Source organism: Elgaria multicarinata, chromosome 11, assembly GCF_023053635.1.
Source record: "Elgaria multicarinata webbii isolate HBS135686 ecotype San Diego chromosome 11, rElgMul1.1.pri, whole genome shotgun sequence".
Taxonomy (NCBI): Eukaryota; Metazoa; Chordata; class Lepidosauria; order Squamata; family Anguidae; genus Elgaria; species Elgaria multicarinata.
Window position 1 is genome coordinate 35,655,221 of NC_086181.1, and position 20,145 is coordinate 35,675,365.

Sequence of the window (20,145 nt, forward strand, 5' to 3'; positions counted from 1 at the left end):
CTTCCTGCTCTGTTCCAGGGGCTGTATCTTCCAGGTGGGAGAGGTGGGTTAAATTATGGTTTGAAGGTTTCTTTTTTTGTATATTAAGCTTTTCCCACTTCTTGATCTTTCTTTTAATGTTGGACATAGGACCCTTCTGAGTAGGGCATAAATCTTAGAGTCCAGCTCACTTCCTGAGCAACTTTTACTGGCTTCTCTTCTATGTGCCAAACACATTACCTTCTTCACGAGGGGGGGAAAATATATTCAGTTCACAACAGCATTCACTAGAGGGGATCAGATCCAATCATTCACAGTCTCTCAATATCCCACATCTCCCTCACAGAATGCTGTTTCTTCCACCCCTTCACCCCCCCTTCTCGCCACACCAATAATTACAGCAAACAGCTTCCACTTTACAAAGCCAGTATTTCAGTCATTCCCATTTAAGATAAAGGATGAAAGGTGAGGATCGCTATAAATCAAATCAGCGTCTAACAAGCATAAATTCTTTCTTTTCAAACTGCGACACTAATCGTAAGTTACTTTCACTTTCGCCGCTGCAGCTTATAAAGACATTCCGTCAAGCTCACCTCATCTCATCGGCTCTTCTCAACCCTTTCCAGCTCCGATAGCTTTTATAATCATTTTTCTGTCGTTTGCTCAAAGATTTATGCCCATTAAAAAAGAGATAATTGCTTTTTCCGGCAAAAGCCACTCAGAGCCTCAGAAGAAACCTGCCATCACCATGGCTGCCAAGCTCCGCCCCCCTCCCCCTTGGCCATTTCTACCATGTTGTCCTCTGTATGTGGTGCAGGTGCAACATTTGGGGCGTTACTAGACGGGGCTCTAGCGCACGTTACCTTCCGCAGTCACGTCGAGGCTTCCAGATGACGTTCACCAGGATCCGCCGTAATCCTGCGGTGAAGCCTCTTTCTCCCGACTTTAAAAAAGTGAGTTTTAGTGCGCCTTTTCCTGCCGTCCCGCGGTAATTCGGAGTACGTGTGGGAGGATGTGAGGTCACTGCGGTCCGCACTGGGCAGGAAAAGGCGTGCTAAGGGGGAGTGGTCAGCGGCTTCGGTCAAGCCGCCTCTGCCATTTGCGCCCAGTCCTCCAGCTGGGGCAGCGCGGCGGAGCGGCTTTATTTTTTTTATTCCACCAGTGACAGTTTGCGCAGGAACGGAAGAATGGAAAAGTGGCTGGTGACTCCTTGCGGTGGGCAGCTACCATGGCCGCATAATGGCGGTGCTGTACGCTGCCTGTTAGTGTGGGTACCAGGCTGGCAGAGGGCAGAGCTGTTTGTGGGCTGCTGCCATAGCTACGGCCAGATGTGGGTTGGTTTCCTTGGGATGTGGCACAGGGCACAGAGGTGGTCATCGCCGCTGACACCTCAGAGGCATGATGGGAGATGAAGGCACAAAGTGCCCATGCAGACGATTGACCTCGGGTCATATTACACCCGCCACGACCCCCATCAGGAAGTGAGCACATCAATGCCCTCAACAGCACCAGCAGCACTTCAGCTGGCACTGGCACTGCCGCCGCCGGCTCCGCCGCCGCCGGCGGGGCCAGCGGCGGCATCACTGACGGCTGCGCAAGTTTGCGGTCTTTCGGACTTCCGCAAACCGTGCAGCGAGCGAAAAAAAAAAGCCGCGGCAATCAGGCCGGTGTGGTTGTGCAACCGTGCTCGCGGCGGCAGCAGCACAACCGGCGCAAACTTCCGCCACAAATCGAAGGCAGGTGTGGATGATGAGGCGTCACGGCTGAACGGGAAAATCCGCTTTCACCACTCCTCAATGACGGAACACCCGGTAGGTCTAGCAAAGCCCCCAGAGGAAGCTTCATGAAAGCCAATGTCATCAGAGGATGCCCTACCACAAGGTTACTGCTCATTCTCAGCTATTGCAATTCCTATGTCATTAGGGATGGAAGAGCTGAGAAACAGATCTGACTCACTAAGCACAAACCACTAGGAAGTTATTCTCTGAATTCCACATTGAAATGGTGTGCATAGGCCCACCTTCATGTCAACATCACATGTATCAGTCCAATACAGTAGAAGAAAAATCATAGCAACCAGAACATTAGCACAGTGCAGAGACATATTCAATCCTTTTAAAAACGTAATGGCATCTAAGAAGCTGAAGCCTCTTCCTTGATATATTTCTTCTCTTTTCACTCCTTTTGAAACTGGAAAGAAGGTTTTGTTTTTCCCCTGCTAGGCTGACCATATTTTCAAAACCAAAAAGGAGGATGCCAACATGCCCAGCCCCCAAGGGGGTGTGCCCACCCAAACATGGCCTTGGTCACGTGTCTGCTTTCACAGCACACAATTAAGACAATCCTGTTCTACATAACATCATAATGTATCTGAAACTAACTTCACTCCCTCCTACTTTTGAAGCTTTTGCAATACTACGTATGATACAGTCTCCCCTTTCCTCAAATATCTTTTCTGGCTGCAAATCTTTCACTGGATGACCATAGCCTCACCTTTCCTAACATTGAACCCTCTTTCCCCCATCACCTTTCTCATATCCAATAATAGAAAAGAAACTCTGAGGAAACAGATAAAGCTTTTTAAAATGCCATCATATATGCCCTAGATTACTGCAGCATCCTCTCAAGCTATGGAATGGGTGGGTTCTAATAAAACAGCAGATTTATATAACTAGCTTATGAGAAACAGGTACAGAGAAAGGAAATGTGTTCTAAAAGGTACAGTGTGCATGTATCTTATAACTAAAACATTCGGCTTCACACTAGAAGCTGGTCCGCCTGGCGCCTACACTGTATTCTTTTCTTTGCCAGTTGAAGGCCTTTTTATTTTCTCCGTATTTTATCACCTAAATTTAAACTTTGCTGTTTTAATTCTGTATTTTAATCCTATATCAATTTCTGCTGTGTGGTTTTATCCCGGTTGTTCTTTTTATATTGTATTTTGTATTTGGGTTTTTAGATTGTTGGATGTTTTATTATGTTCTTATTGGTTTTAATTTTTGTGAACCACCCAGAGAGCTTCGGCTATTGGGCGGTATAAAAATGTGATAAATAAATAAATGAATAAATGGTTTTTAAAAGACCTAGTTTTTTTTCTCTGTGTTCAAATTCAAAACACACACACAAATCTATAAAACAAGGAATATTCTTAACTGAAAGCAATTGGTGGCTGTATGTTTGTTTATTTCTCACATGCTGGTTGTAGGACATTTTCTCTCTCTCCTGACCCCGTGTATGGATTTGTAGTGGCCAAAAATGCCACTACAATGACATGAGTTGGCACAGATTACTCATAACAAATTGAAAACACATCTACTCAAAAATAAGGCCCATTGAATTCAATAGGGCTTACTGCCCTTATCCTTTTTAACATTACCTTATACTGGGTCAGACCATTGATACGTCTAGCTCAGTATCAGATTATTGGTCCCTTGAGCCCAGTATTGCTGAGACTGCCAGAAAGTCTCCAGGGATTCAGGCAGGATTCCTTCCCAACCCAACTTGGATATGCAGGACGGGGGGATAAAACATGGGACCCACTGCATGCAAAGCATATGCACTAACACAATGATCCATGAACACTACAAAATCATTTATCCCAGAAAGCTGCAAGAGCACTGACTATATAGCCTAAAAGGTGACTGTTTCAATTATGAACAGGGAAACCATACAGTCACCTTATGCCCAGTCAGACAAGGGGCCATAGAATGCTGAAGTTTTGATGGAGAGAGTTTATTGGGTGGGTATAAATCCAGCACCCCAAATGCAAAGCAGGTGCACTGCTTGCAGAGCCATGCCCCCGATGAGGAAAGTGGGAGAGGGGAGGCAGAATGGGCTTACTTGCCCAGTGTCCTCAATTTCCTGCCAATCCCAGGCCCACTGACACTGAAGGCAAAACGGTAAGCCGAGAGAGGAAAGGAGGGAGGGAGAGAATTCCCAAGACAACACACCCGCGCCTACTCAAGGGGAGCCCCTCGCCCCGATGTTGGACAGGGAAAGCCCTATTGGCTCGCCCAGTGCAAACCTTTGGGTCAACTAAGCCCCTGCCGCTGCTACAGAAGCGCGCCGAGCACTGCCAGAAGCCTTCCCCAAATGAATCTGGGCGCCGTTGGCGTCACGCCCTCACAAAAGCTGAGGCTGGTGCTGCCATCACCATCATGCAGCAAGCCTCCTCCAAAGGAGGCCGAGGCCAGTGATACTGGCGGTGCCGCCACAAGGCTCCTCGTGCCTCCTAACACAGGAGGCCGAGGCAGCCCCTGCTGCTGGCTCTGCACCCGTGCCACAAGCCTCAACACAAGGGTGACCATATTTTGGAAACCAAAAAGGAGGACAACATTGTTGCCCCCCCAAGGGGGCGTGTTCAGTACCAAGGGGGCGTGCCCACCCGAACATAGCCTTGGTCACATGTCTGATTTTACAGCACACATTTAAGACAAATCTGTTCTACATAACATCTTAATGTTAAAATCACTGAAATAAAGAACAAGTGAGAGATTCGATGTATCTGAAATTAACTTCACTCACTCCTACTTTTGCAGCTTTTGCTGTACTTTGAAGCTATACTCTATGTGTTACATTCTCCCCTTCCCTCAAATATCTTTTCTGACTGTATCTTCACTCATTGCAAGCTGCTGTTGTTGTTAACAGGGTTTGCTACTGGCCCCAGATCTGTTTCAAATTTGGTACAGCTAAAGCTCTACCTAAAAGCTATCATGGTGCCAACTTTCAGCTCTTTACCTTTAAAAATGACAGTTTAAAAAATAATAATTTTAAAACCTCATTTTTAAAAAAAATCCTAAAAAATCAATGAATGAATGGATCTGCTTCAAATTCGGTGTGGCTAAAGCTCTACCTAAATCCTTTCATGGTGCAAAGTTTCATCTCTTTATCTTTAAAAATGACAATTTTAAAAGTAATAATTTTAAAACCTCAATTTTTAAAAAATTCCTTAAAAATCAATGGATGAACGGATCTGTTTCAAATTTGGTATGACTAAAGCCCTTCCTTAGAGCTACCATTGCATCAAGTTTCATGCCTTTATCGTAAAAAATGACGGAGTTATAAGCATTTTTGTTAATTCCTGTTAGAGCTGCTCTTTGGGGGGGGGATCCGGATTTCCCCTCCCCCTCCCGGATTTGCCATCAAAAACCCGGACAAATCCGGGCGCATCCGGTCATATGGTCACCCTACTCAACACGTGCCCCTGTGAAGGAGGCTGAAGGTGCTGTTGTCACCTATGCTGCTGCCAGCCACTTGTTTCTTAGCATGGCTGTGAGCATTTCCTCGGCGCTGCACCCGCAGCAGCCACGATCCAACAGAGGCTGAGGGGGGGGGGTGCTGGGTGCAGCTGCTTAATATATGCTCTGCCGCCCCGCCCCCAACCAGTGACGCCATGGAGCCTCCTCCTATAGCTAGCAGGCACGTCTCTTTCTCCCCCTTGCTTGCAATAGCCTACCCGCGGCCACGTAAATGGGACGTGGGAGAAGGGCACTACTCGTGAGTTACCTTTACTTTCCTTGCTCAAACACCCCATTCACCCATACATTCTCTCTCTCTCACACACACCTCAATCATACCTCCTACTTGCTTCTTTTCCTCCTGCTGCTGCTTGATTCTTTTTGCTTCTTGCTTTTTCTTCTTGCTGCTGATTCTTCTTCTTTCTTCTCTTCCACCTTCTTCTAGATCAGCATTGGGAGGGGGTAAGCTGGAGGATGGAACATGTCCCCTGCCCCACCTCCCAGGCTGATTTTGCCCTTTTCTTGCACTGGGGGGAGGCAGAGGCTGCTGCACCTGTTCCCGGAAGTGCGGGAACACATAGAGTAGCTCCCACCCCCAGCCACGCTCTGCCTGTGACCGCGGCAGACCAGCCAAATCCTAGAGCTACTCTAAGAGGGCTGCTGTACGTGTTCCCAGAAGTGAGGGAACACGTAGAGCATCCCCCACCCCCACCCACGCTCTGGCCTTCTGTTGCCATCTGGGATATTTCACGAAACTTCCCACTGCAAAGATGGCAGAACTGTTGGGGAAAGAAGGCCATACCAATGCCAACCGTGGGCTGGGGGCCCCTGTTTCTCCAGTAAGTTTGGCCCCTGCTCCGGTTGCTCCGGTTGGCCTGATTTCCCTAGAGGTTTCCGGAAATCCCCGGTGCCTATGGCCTGCCTATATAAACACACATAAAGAGCTAATAAATTATTATTTATGATTTCTTGAGTACATACACCTTGCTAACTGCTTAACAAACAGAAAAGTAGAAATGGCATTGTCTATGGAATTAACCTTTTTTTGAACAGTCAAAAAGATGATACAGAAGAAGAGGGGGTAAAGAAAGTAGGAGAATAAATGGGGAAGTCAATACTTTTGACCCTTTTTCCTTACTAGCTGGTCAGCTCAATAATGTAGAATTTGGGGAGAAAGATGCAACTCAAGTCAGAAGGCCTGTTCAGACAACATACTAAGCCATGGTTAGGCCATTAACCCCTTTGCAGCAAATGGTTAGTGAGGCCATAGCTAGACCTAAGGTTTATCCCTGGATCATCCAGGGGTCAAACCTGTTCACCTAGGTGACACACAGGGGATCCAGTGCTCAGGCAGGGGCGAACCCGGGATGATCCCAGGATAAACCTTAGGTCTAGCTGTGGTCCCAGTGTGTTTAAACTGTGGTTATGTAGCAACCATGCTTAGGAGTGGTTCACATGACACACTAATGCATGGTTCACATGACATGCTAAGCCATAACATTTAGCTCAAAATGCTTAACCACTGTGGCTTAGCATGTTGTCTGAACAGGGTCAAAGTGAGCTTCAGAATAAAATTTGGGACACTTCCGTGAGCTCTGGTTTTGCTGATTCACTCATAGGTACCCAGGCTAAGTGCCATTGAGATATTCTTCTTCCATGAGTTTCTCTAAACTCCTTTGAAATTATTTTACAAGGGGAAAAAACTCACAGAAAAACGTTTTACAAAAATTCTTCGACAAATAGGCAAGACTGCCTACATATATATGTATTCCTTGCGATTCCCTTTGGATGTTGGGATCCTTTGAACAATCCTTTTAGATCTTGTGGAATAGCTGAAGAGAGGTCATCAAACCCTGTGTGGTTTCTGGACACTCAGTCAAGTACCTGGCTAGTTTTAATAATGGTGCTCTTCCTTCAAAAATGGATGCCAGACTTTTATGTTACTTTCCAATTTACCATGCAACTTCCCCAATGACATGCATCTGCACTCAAGCCAGGCCCCTCAATTCTACACAAAACTATAGGACAGCTTAAACCTTGAAAGATGTGGGAAAGACTCCTCTCTGAAAATTTGGATGCAAGCTGCAAGTCCATGTAGACACTTCTGAGAAAGATTGAACAATGGTCTGACTTAGGGTAATGCAGCTTCATAAACCTGCACATACTCTATATAATTTCACATTGCAGGACGAACTCACATAGCAGTACTCCACCATAAAAAATCAGCTATGGGGAAAGGCCAACGCAGGTACCCCCATTTTTTACCAAAAGGGTCACCAAGATGCTCTCTGCCATGTGGATAGGTTGTAAATGGTAATGAAACAGTTGGAGAACATTTAAATACAGCCCAACCACCACTAATATGTGTGGAATCAAAGAAGATGCTTGAGAGCAGTTACTCCAGGAAGGGAAATACAGCAAATATAAAATGTTCAAAGAGTCTAGCAAGAGAATTCAATTCTTTCACAGCTGCTCTACCTCTCAACATATAATAATATAGCATTTGGGGAACAGATTCAACCCAGTAACCCAGCCTCAGATGCGCAACATGCAGGTGAGCTTCGGCTCTTTGGAGGTATAAAAATGCAATAAATAAATAAATAAATAAATAAATGATGTCTATGGCTACAAAATGAGGTTTGAGGTCACCACTTCAAAGCTGTTCATTCTTTTTCCTCACTAACTGCTGTCTAGTGTTTAACTCAGGTTGAAATATAATAACGTAACATTTGGGAAGAAAGATACAACCTAATAAGCCAGCTCCAGAGGCCAAGATAGAGAAGATCTCCACGGCCACCATGTATTTCCCCTTGGTGCTTAGGTAGGTGGGCACAAAGGACACCCAAACACTGCAGAAGACCAACATGCTGAAGGTGATCAGCTTGGCTTCATTGAAAGTATCAGGTAACTTTCTGGCAAAGAAAGCCACCGTGAAGCTGACGATAGCAAGAAAACTGATGTAGCCCAGGACAAGGTAGAACATGATGTCTGAGCCTTCATTGCATTGCACTATGATCTGCCCAATCTGGGAGTGCATGTCAAACTCTGGGAAGGGGGGAGAGATTACAAACCACACTGCACAGATGCCAGCTTGGAGAAGAGAAGGGAGAATGATGACTGATACTGCCAGCCTCTTCCCAAACCACTTTCTCATTCTGTTCCCGGGCTTTGTGGCCATGAAGGCCAAAACCACAGTGATGGTTTTGGCCAACACACAAGAAACTGCAATGGAGAAGACGATGCCAAACACAGTTTGCCTCAGAAGGCAGGTCACCATCCCAGGCCTCCCAATGAACAAGAAGGAGCAGAGGAAGCAGAGCAGCAGAGAGCAGAGCAGGGCACACGTGATGCTCCAGTTGTTGGCTTTGACGATGGGAGTATTTTGATGTTGAATGAAGCTCCACGACACCACAACTGTGATTACAGAAAGGAAAAGAGCCGAGGAAACAAGAACTGCCCCCAAAGGCTCCTCATAGGCTAAGTAACTTAAGTCTTTAGGAATACACTGGTCCTGGTTCTTGTTTGGATACTGATTTTCTGGGCACTTCTCACATTGGTCTGCATCTGAAAGTCATAAGAAAATTCTCAGTGTTCCCTGTTCTTAGTTGATGTCTACTAATTTTAATGGTGACAAACAAAATTATTTTGTTCTTTAAGCACCATTATTGGGCTTAGACAACAAATGTGTAGTATTCAATTTTACCTTCACATTATTATTATTATTATTATTATTATTATTATTATTATTATTATTATTATTATTATTTAAATTTATATACCGTCCCATAGCTGAAGCTTTCTGGGCGGTTTACAAAAGTTAAAGTAATGGTAATACATTCCAATAAACACACACACACACACACACACACACACACACACACACACACACACACACGACAGAATTACAGTAGACATACATTTTTAAAGTTCTGGTACATTTTCCATGTGAATCGAGATGCCTTCACTTACCTTTCATTACTGAAATCATTGCTTTAGTACATTGAACACAATTATAGCAACAGATTTGTTGTCCCTCCCGGATCAACATGCTCTGTCCAGGGTGGCAGCTCTTGACACAGGTAGAACTGGGCAGCGTCTAATGGTAACCACAAGGAAGGACATTTGGCTAAACTTGTTTTTCCTCTCTGCTCTAATCCTCAATTACACCTTTTTTTACCTTGGAACATTGCAACACCTTGCGACCAGCATCTCAAAATGTGAAGATGTCAAGGATATACCATCTGAGAAAAACCCATCACCGTAATTCCTGGTGATAATTCATCTCACACACCTTGTCACTCACTCTCTTCCCCAAACACACAGGTGGACAACTGGTAAAAACTAGATTGCCACACACTCACTTGCTCTATCTTTTCAGGTGGTGGTGAGGACTGGGCTTACTGGACCTAATTCTCACAGCCAACTAGAAGGAGAATACAGGTGAGTTTACAAGCACTAGTTTGCTTGTTCACCTGGTGGCTCTTGGGTAACTGAAAGGTGGTAATAATGGCAATAGTATTGACGAAAAGGAGTCCCCATTCCCATGGCAAGTAGACTAGGCCCACAAAACCCAAGTGATCCTCAACTTTTGGTGTTGGATTTGTAAGATCTAATCTCATGATTTTTATCTCTGAAACTAGAATCATCACTCTGATTCCAAAGCTTCTTGGTTTATCACCCATACCACCACTTCTGAGTTGTATATTGTCCACTCCATCATTACAGTTCATTATCCCAGTGATGCAGTTTATTCCATTGTCTATGCCTCTGAATCCCAAATAGCATGTTCTTCCTTGAGTGTACTGAAGGCCAAGTCCATGCATGTATATTGCCTTCATAAAAAATGTGAATTTTTCGATTGAACATCAGAATGTTGAGTTTCTTCCCTTCTAAGTGCATACAGATGTTATCTATTCCATGCAAGAGCTTTGGGTACTATTAATCATAGCTGGGTGAACTTATGGGAAGTAGATTAGGGATCCAATGCTGATGAAGAGTTTCTAATAGTCATGAGGGTGTTGGGGCCATAGGATGAATTATAAATATTTTAATAACTATTAGAATAACTCCTTTGCTGAGGGAACTGCACTGGCTGCTTATTTGCTATTGGGCCAAGTTTAAGATTTTTTCTTATTAGCATCAAAGCCCTAAACAACTTGGGACCAAGATACTTGAGAGAGTGCATTCTTCCTTCCAACCTGCCTGGTCATTGAGTTCTTTAGAGAGCATGCTTCTGTTGGTTCCACATGGATCTATGGCCAAGTTGGAGTTCACCAGGAGAAGAGCCTTCAGTGTGGTGGCCCCTTTTCTTTGGAATTCCGTGCCTCTAGAGTTCAGGCAGGCACCAACACTTTGCTGCTTCTAGTGCCTCCTGAAAACAGCTCTTTTCCATGAAGCATTCCATAACTGACCAGCCACCATTTTTATTGGTATTCTGTTTTGAAATGAACAATTTTAATATGCTGTTTTCATCTTTTAAAAATCTTTTTACTGTTTTTAATTTATTATTTTCACCACTCCGGAATCTTTCTTAAGATATGGAACGGTATATAAATACTGTAATTAAATAAAAAACATATCCAATGATAACAGCGTATGTGTGACTTTGGCTCTGCACTATTGAACATCATTTAAGATGTGTGTGTGATGGGGGAAGGAAATAATGTGAAACATTTGAATTATGCATTCCGAAGCACCTAAAAAGCATCACATTCCTATATATCTGAGATCCAAATACCTACAATTTAGCGGCTTCAAAAATGATTGTAACTTCACAAGCATTTTAATATGAATGGACCTAATACCCACTTTGCAAACTAATCTGCAAATGGGGATACAATTATCCTTTATTTTTCACTCTGCTCCAAATTTTGTGTTGCAGTCCTCCAATCAAAACAGTGTGTACAGAAATGTATACATTCATGAAAACAGCTTACAAAAAGTCATTGTGGGGAAAGTTGTGTCAAATATGTGCAAAAAATGCCTGAGAAAGTGTTAATATTACAGGAAATGAAATAGATCCATCCGTTCCTAATCCCAACAAGTCAGATTGAGAACACCTCAACATTAAAGGCAAATTGCCTTGCTTACCCTTGGCTTTGTGCTTCCTGCTTCTTTTGCATGATTGTTATGGGCTGCACTACATGGGTGCAGAGGGTAACCATGTGGTTTGAATACTTCCCCCTGTAAGTGTGCTCCATTCAGTTCCATAGTGGCAGCACCATCTAGTAGGGGATGAATCCCACATTTTTTGGATATTATCACATTAAAAGTGGTTTTTTTCATAGCGGAATTTTCAGGGAATCGCTTGGGAAACATGCTGGTGGTTGCCGACATCATGTAATTGACCCTCAAACATCCCTGAGTGTCCAATTATGAGCGTGCAAAAAATCACCCAATTAGAGGAGCCCAAAGAAGACATGAGTTCGCATTCCATTCTATCTTTTCATCCACACATAAAAAATGATTATTCTCCAGATAATTTTGAACTTAATAAATCACATTGTTGGGTTTGTGTGTGTGTGCGTGTGCGTTGCCCAGGGTGAGGGGGGAGAATAACAAGCATACTTTGAGAAATAGGCATCTCTAACATATTTGAACATTATACAGGCTATGCTGATTGATGATGATGATGATGATGATGATGAATGAAGAGGAGGAAGTAGTATGTAAGTAACACCCACCTGCTTAAACTTGGGGTTCCACGTAACAGCACTTGCATTGATTTTGAGCTCTTTGCCTGCAGGAGCTTGAGGGTCCATCTCTCCAACTCGGACTCTCTGGAAGGATTGGTTGGGAAATGTGACCAGGTTGATGATATCAAATCCACTTGCAAGCTCCCATTTCTCATTGAAGGATATTTCTTCCTTTGCACTATTGTTAAATCTGATGTTCCTGAGAAAAGAGTGAAGCTAGATTGCAAGAATACAAACAAACAGAAATACAAATTAAGGCCAGTCTTGGGGAAAGGCTTAGCATTCTGTCTTTGAAATTTTGCCAAGTTGTGTCATGAGTACCATTTGTCTGGCATAAATCCACAAGATGATGTACTTTGCAGATACGCCACTTCTATTACAAAAAAGTCTATCCAAAGGCAGAAGGCAGATCAATACTAACATTAATGTTCCTAACCTGCATTTGGGTTGCCTGACCATGGGAGGGCCATTGTAGGGGAGGGGGGAGGGGATGAGGAGACACTCCTCAAGACCTAGCATTGGTGGGGCTTTGTGGTGACACTGGCCAGAAGAGGGGCTGATGAGGCAATTTTAGCCTTTGGGGACCCTCATCTTGGACTCTTTGAAGCATGACTGCCGGCAGAGAGGCTCCCAGCAGAGCGATTCCTTTTTTGCTACTGCTGCCAGGGTGAATGGTCTTCTCCTGGAGGCAGCAGTTCTTAGGTGTGGCAGAACAGCAGCCAGAGGGTTGTTGCCCCATTGTTTGGATCCCTACTCAATGACCCCCCTCAATTCAGCACTCATTGCTTTGGACATCAGGGTGTGCCTGGGCCCCTTGGGCATGCCTATGTCTGGACACCAAGCCCACTTACCTACAGCACTTCTGCCTTGTTGGGATCCAGCTTCAGTTTATTAATGCTCATGCAGTCCATTACTGAATGCAAGAACTTCCATGGCTTCACCTGACTTTCATGACATTGGGCCTGTGCAGACAACACACTAAGCCATGGTCAAGCTTCCCAGCTTCTCCTCCCCATGGCTACCTGCAATGGCTGAACGTTCAGGAGGCTCCATTTCCCCCCATCTCCCCTTGCTCTCTTCAGGGCTCTTGATGAATCCATGGCATGGAGAGCATGTGCTACAGCATAAACAGCATTGTAGATACTGTAACTCCGGCTGGACATCGCCATTTCAAACCAAGGTCCATGGGGTCTTCCCAGCTTCTCCTCCCCGCTTTCCTTCTTTGGCAAATAAAGTTTATATTGTGAGAGCGAACAGAGAAACACACTAATCCAGAACTGCTGGATGAAATAATTCGTTGACTGAAATGGATTGATGCTCTCAAGAAAGTCCTGAAATCCTGGCACCAGATTTGTATGGAATGTAAATGACAAGGTGCCATTGAAAGTCCTTGTGGTGAGCATTGCCCCATTGGATGCAGCAGTGAAATCCCATTGAGCAGCTATGATCCATACCCTTTCCAATGGGCACTTATGAGAGAACTCAGCTGAGTACAAAACCATTCGTAAACCTTCCACAGACTGACCATCCCCATACACAAGGATCACAGTGATGTCACTCCACAAGGGGGCAGAACTACTTGGTAGCAATTCAAGCCGGAGCCTCAATTGAAACCCTCGATGGATGCAGGTAACGGGGTGGGGGGTTGGCCCACCTGTTGCCACCAGCACCACTGTCCATGCGGCGGCGGCAGAGCCAGGTAAGGGGGCAGGGAGGAAGTAGGCTTACCTGCATCCATCACAGGCTTCAATTGAGGCCCAATTGAAGCCTGTGGTGATGGACACAGGTAAGGGGTGGGGGTGTTGGCTTACCTTGCACCACCACCGGTGTCCATGCAGTGGCAGTGGGGCAGCCAGATCTCACTCCACAGAGCAGAGAGGGGGACGGGCGGGTCAGCCCATAAGTTCCGGATCAGACTGCTAGTGCTTTTGCAGCAAATGCAAGTGAATGTGTTTAAACCATGGTTATGTAACCACCAGGGTTAGTATTGGTTCACATGACATGCTAAGACATAGATCACATAGCATGCTAAGCCTTAATTTTTGGCTCAAATGCATAACTAGCATGGCTTAGCATGTCAGCTCAACTGGGTCAAAGAGATGTAGAGGTGTATGTCCACCACATACTAATGGCTCTGATGTCCAAATCCCTGGATAACCAGCAGCTTCCCATAGATATTAAAATGCATGAGGGACAAGATGGTCACCAGTGGAATGATCTAGAGCAAGTTTCAAGGGCACAAGGCGCAAGCAACTGGGACAACCTCTTGGAACTGACCCTGCAACAACTATTTGAACCTCACTTCACCACGTTTCAACTCCCAGCTCACAGAATTGGTTCAGAAGGATAACTTGGTTAGTAGTACAATAAGCCATTGAGAAAGTTACACTCCCATTATCTGTTTCCTGCCCTTTTATTGTGGTGACAAAGGCTAAACCAGGCCTAAAGCTGGATTGGAATAGATTTAGATAATCATTTCATTTTCATCCAAGGAAGCCTGGAATTGGACAGTCCCCTTGATTTTTATATAGATTTTTGCTCCCCTCCTTTGTTTTTAATGGTTCTACATTATTTTACGTTTTATGATTATGTTTCATTGCTGCAGCTACCTGCCACGGCTGAACGTTCAGGAGGCTCCATTTCCCCCCCTCTCCCATTGCTCTCTTCAGGGCTCTCGATGAATCCATGGCATGGAGAGCATGAGCTACAGCATAAACAGCATTGTAGATACTGTAACTCCGGCCGGACATTCCCATTTCAAACCAAGGTCCAGGGACTCTTCCCAGCCTCTCTTCCCCAGTGCAGCTTTCCTTGTTTGGCACATAAATTTTATATTGTGGGAGTGAACAGAGAAACGCACTGGCCCAGAACTGCTGGATGAAATAAATCGTTGACTGAAACGGATTGATGCTCTCAAGAAAGTCTTGAAATCCTGGCACCAGATTTGTATGGAATGTAAATGACAAGGTGCCGTTGAAAGTCCTTGTGGTGAGCATTGCCCCAATGGATACAGCAGTGAAATCCCATTGAGCAGTTATGATCCATACTCTTTCCAATGGGCGCATATTAAAGAACTCATCTGAATACAAAACCATTCGTAAACCCTCCACAGATTGACCATCCCCATACACAAGGATCACATTGATGTCACTCAATAAGAGGGTATTACTAATTGGGAGCAATTTTTCTTGGATTATCTTATTTGGTAAATATTGTGTCACTGTTGGGATCACTTGAGTCCAAGCAATGCAGATAGTGTTCTGCAGAAGCCGTGGCCTCAGGGTCCGAAGGAAAGTTTCTCCGCTGTCATCCTCTGAGATAATGAGGCCAATCCAATTCCATCCAAAATGCTTGAGCAGCCCAACAATCCCGACATACTGAGGATCTTCATTTGGGACCATCCGGTAGAAAGAAGGGAACTGATTTTTATCACTCAACACTGGATCAAAGGAGCCATAGCTGAGCTAGAGGGAAAGATACAGTGAGTGATTGAATGAATGAATGAGTGAGTGAGTGAGTGAATGGCATTCATTTCTTTCTCCTTTTTGGAAAGTGACACTGGACATGTGAAGGAAATGTGCTCAATTTTAAATGCTCAGTCCAGTTATTTGGCTGTTTTCATATTTGAGACCTAAACCATCATTTTTCCTGCATGTGGGAGCCACTTCTTTTGTGAATTCTGTTTTGTCACTAAGCTTTACCACCTCTCAGATCCCTCCCCTTCATCGACCCTGTTCAGATGACATGCTAAGCCACGGTGGTTAAGCATTTTTGAGCTAAACATTATGGCTTTGCATGCTATGCGATCCATGTCTAAGCGTGTCATGTGAACCAATACTAACCCTGGTTTAAACACATAACCAGTTTCAGTGGCTTCCCAACCCCAATTAACACTTGCTTCTTCTGTGCCACAAGGGTGTCGGTGAGTGAATGAGCCTTTGTGTGTGTGTGTGCCTGCCTGTGTGAGTTCCCTCATAAAATGAATCTTTACATGCCTTGAATGCCAAAGCTCCCACATTTAATCAACCCCCATTTTCCAGACTTCAAGATCTCTGAACGTGTCCTCCCTCTCTCTCCCCCTTCCTTCCTTCTTTTTGGCCCCACATTGTCGAGAACACCAACACTAACCAAGTTTGTAAAGGCACCCTCAATACTTCTTCAAAAATTCAAATGAGCCTGAAGCCCACAAAAGTAGCCTTCCTCTGCTTTACGCACATACCTGTGGAATCTTGAAGATATTTAAGACGTTGGCCATCTGGATGGATGTTTGGGAGTTGAGCCCACCAAGGGCAGCCATGGGTTCCTCTCTCCTGTTACATTTGTAAGTAGAAGGATTCCTCAGTCCTCTGAATAGCAGATCCAGAGTGGTCCAGTAAGTCCTTATTGCATTGAAAAAATTGTCATAGATTTTGGCTCCCAGTGTGATGTTGGGTAATAACTTGGCGTCTTTGTTGATCTCAGCCATGGCAAAAACAAAAGCAAGGACATGCTGGTAGTTTTTAGGGATCATCCTGCAAGAAGATTTGAATGTAGACTTCGATCCTTACATCACAGAATCAAGTGTGTTACAGCTTACATTATGATGTATCCATCTGTGGTGAGGGTGGGCAACTACTGGTCCTCCAAATGTGGGCCAAAACATACCTCTGATCAGCCCAAGTCAATTGTAAGTGATCATGGGAGTTTTAGGGCAAAGCAATTGGAAGACCATAAGTTGCCCTCCCCTGATCTAAGTAAATGAGATGTTGCTGCAATAATTAATCAGTATCATATATATTTATTTTAAAATATATATGAAACAAGGATAACCTTCTTAGGCAATGTAAACAGCACAGCCAGTAGGATGAATTGGCTCCCGTGTTTGGTTTGGATACGAAAAACCCAAGTTCTCCAAGCCTCTTTTCTTTTGTAAAGTTTACTAAGGCTTAATCTACACCTGGAGGCCTTCCAGGAGTGGGAAGAGATGGTCATTGGGATTTGCGCTTATGGGAACATCCCTCAGGGGCCACACATCAGCGAGTTTTCCCTGAAGTAAAGGAGGGCCATTCTGGGGTACAATTGTGTTTTTTCTTAAAGCAGAGGCATTTGCGCAACAGTGCGGGCATGATCCTTCGCGAAGGTGCATTTTGAAAAACACACACAATGAAGAAAGATGGCGAAAATGCTCTCCCCCTTACCCCAGAGGCCCATGGACTCTGCCTGCACAGCTCCTTGCCTGTTTCCTGAGCCCTGCTACTCATGGGGAAGACGGAGGACCTGAGGAGAGAGAGCCACACCGCCTGTGAACCTTGGAATTGTTCCAGGACCAAAAAGAAAACAAGGACAAAAGCAATCCTAGTTATCCCGGAAGAACTGACTGGTCATTCCTGGTTCATCCCTAGAACAGCTGTGCAGCATTTGGACCCGCAGCGCTGAACTTGAGTGCACTCTGGGATAAATGGCAGTTGTAGCTTAGGCCTAAGTGTGCTTGTGTATAACGCTACCTCTTGGGTTGTTGTGAGGATATATTGTTATTTCAAAGTTTTGCGAAGAAGCATGCAATAATACAAAGTAAGAAGTGGCTAGAACTAGGGGTGTGCACGGACCCCCCGCTCCGCTTCACTTGCAGATCCGCGATTTTTGGAGCGGGCCACTTCACCCCGCCCCCGCTCCGCCCACTTCCACTCCGCTCCGCTCGGAGCTCCGGATCCGGATCGGAGCTCCGTTTCCCCCCCATAGGGTTGCATTGAAAGCTGTTCAAGTTAGAAACCTCATGTTTTGCACCATGACACCTCATGGGGGTATACACACGCACGCCAAGTTTCAAGGCAATCCCATCATCCCCTGATTTTTGGGGAATTTTTGAAAATCGGGCACTCCATTCACACCCCTTTCCATAGCTCCATCAATTTGCACGTTAGAAACCTCAAACTAGCCACCATGACAGCTTATCCAGGGATACACATGGACACCAAGTTTCAAGGCAATCCCTTCATCCCCTGACTTTTGGGGAATTTTTGAAAATCGGGCACCCCATTCACACCCCTTTCCATAGCTCCGTCAATTTGCACGTTAGAAACCTCAAACTCGCCACCATGACAGCTTATCCAGGGATACATACACACGCCGAGACTCAAGGCAGTCCCATCATCCCCTGATTTTTGGGGAATTTATGAAAATCCAACACCCATTCACACCCCTTTCCAATAGCTCCGTCAATTTGCACTTTAAAAAAAACCTCAAACTCACCACCATGACAGCTTATCCAGGGATACATACGCCGCACGCCGAGACTCAAGGCAGTCCCATCATCCCCTGTTTTTTGGCTGGGCTTAAACCTGCAGACCTCTCAATGGGGCCATTTCAAACGAAATTCCAACATGCCATGAACTGGGGAGTAGAGAACAACCTATATGAATCTTCTTCCACACTTGAAAAATGGATTTGGAACTTGAGCACAGGAAGGACTTCTCCCCTGAGTCAAAGCCACACACACACAACATCCCTGCAAGGCGGGCAGGGGAGGAGAGAGGGAAGGCAGGCAGGCAGGCAGCAGCCATTTCTGGGGGCATAAGGAAGTGAGCCAAGGATAAGCCAGTAATGCATATAAAATGGAATAAATAAATAAATAAATAAATAAACGAAGGAGGGGTGGAATTAAAAGCAGCAGTGTTGCTGAATAAACAACAAGAAGAACTTTTAAAAAAAGGCTATATCTGTCTTTTACCAGCAATAGGGGGACGTGCCCTGGGGAGAGGGAAGCAGCTGCCAGTTCAGCTCAAGAAAGCCATTGCTTCACCAACAGCTCTGAGAAGTAAACACTCACTTCAACTCATAATAGGCATTGCTCCACCACTAAAAAGTAAACGCTCACTTCGACTCATGATAGGCATTGCTCCACCGTTTTACTCTCTTTGGAAGGCTCTGATGGCCTTCCAGTGCAGGAGAGAGTGGGGGCACGTCCACGATGAGATGCCCTAGGGGAGCTCATCCCCTTGCACCACATCTTTTCAGTTGTTCCCCAAAGTTAGGGTGGGTAGCAGTGCTGTGTTTCTATCTCTTATTCTTGGCTTAGTATATGATTTCAGGTTGTGTTTGTGCATTTGGTGGGGCTACTGTGTTAAAAAACACTGGGAAAAGTCCGTTCAGATTAAGAAAGAGAGGTTTCCCAGAATCCCAAGTTACTCGTTTTGCCTATGCCCTCCTCTAACTTTGGGGTCATGTGATCATGACCGGGAGCTGACTCTGCCCCTCAGCCCTTTGAAAAAGGTATTTTTCCCGCTGATTTTTAAAAAAATTCTAGCGCGTGACCCGCACGAAGCAGAGAGGTGAGAGTAGTCTCAAAATGACCCCCATCCACGACTCTCTGTGCACAAGAATTTCCAGAACGATAGCTTCAAAAACAACCTAGTTATCCGCGATTATTTCCCACAATGCAATCCTATGGCGAAATGTTTTCAAGATGGCGACCGGAGCGCTCCGCCTGAACTAGGAGCTCTGAAAAATGGTCGCTTCTCTTCGCCTTGCTTCTAGTGGTCCGCGGCCCGCTTCTACTCCACCTCTGGGTAAGGCGGAGCAGGCCAATCCGCTACTGCTTCTCCGCTCCTAATCGGAGCGGAGCACATGCCTAGCTAGAACACAACCCACATGGTGGCTGGCAGATTGAACTGTTCTTTCTGCCCTTCTTTCTACCTAATGGTTGATCTGCCCAAGGGTTGAGCAAACCCAGGAGAAACATTTCTTTCCCTCTCTCCTTCTCCTCCTCTCCCGTCTCTCTTTAAGACTCAACTTCTTTCCACCTTTTTTCTCCTTTACCCATCTCTCACTATAAACACGTCCTTTCCTCTTTCTCTCTTCCCTCCTTGCTCTTTATTATTACAAGAACAATACAAGAATTCGGCAGAAATTTCTGCTCCACCTGTAAACACCCCCCCCCCCAAGTGCAGAAAACTCTGTTTGTATTTTGGGAAGTGACATGCTCGTAGGTGCTTAGATGGATAGGGATGAAATCAGCTTGGCGTCTTTGTGTTTGTAACAACTTGCACACAGGAAGCTTTCTTACACGAACTCAGAATATTGGTCCATTGATCTCAATATTGACCTCATCTACATCATGCAGGATATTGCACTATGAAAGCGGTATATAAAAGACAGGATCAAAACTACTGCTTTATAATGGTATTGAAGTCCTCTATTCCTCTATTTTTTAATATATATTTTTGTAATGCACCAAGTAATGAGTAATGCACCAAGGA

General features: G+C 45.0%; 1 protein-coding gene across 1 annotated transcript; it reads right to left on the minus strand.

Annotated features, from left to right (window-relative positions):
* Positions 1 to 7,869: 7,869 nt before the first annotated feature.
* Positions 7,870 to 16,376, minus strand: LOC134405696 (vomeronasal type-2 receptor 116-like). The gene is made up of 5 exons (XM_063136939.1): positions 16,131 to 16,376; positions 14,959 to 15,375; positions 11,900 to 12,127; positions 9,618 to 9,639; positions 7,870 to 8,780 (listed from the first exon to the last, which is right to left on the minus strand). The coding sequence occupies exons 1-5, from the start codon at positions 16,374 to 16,376 to the stop codon at positions 7,870 to 7,872; spliced, it is 1,824 nt and encodes a 607-aa protein (XP_062993009.1).
* Positions 16,377 to 20,145: the final 3,769 nt, after the last annotated feature.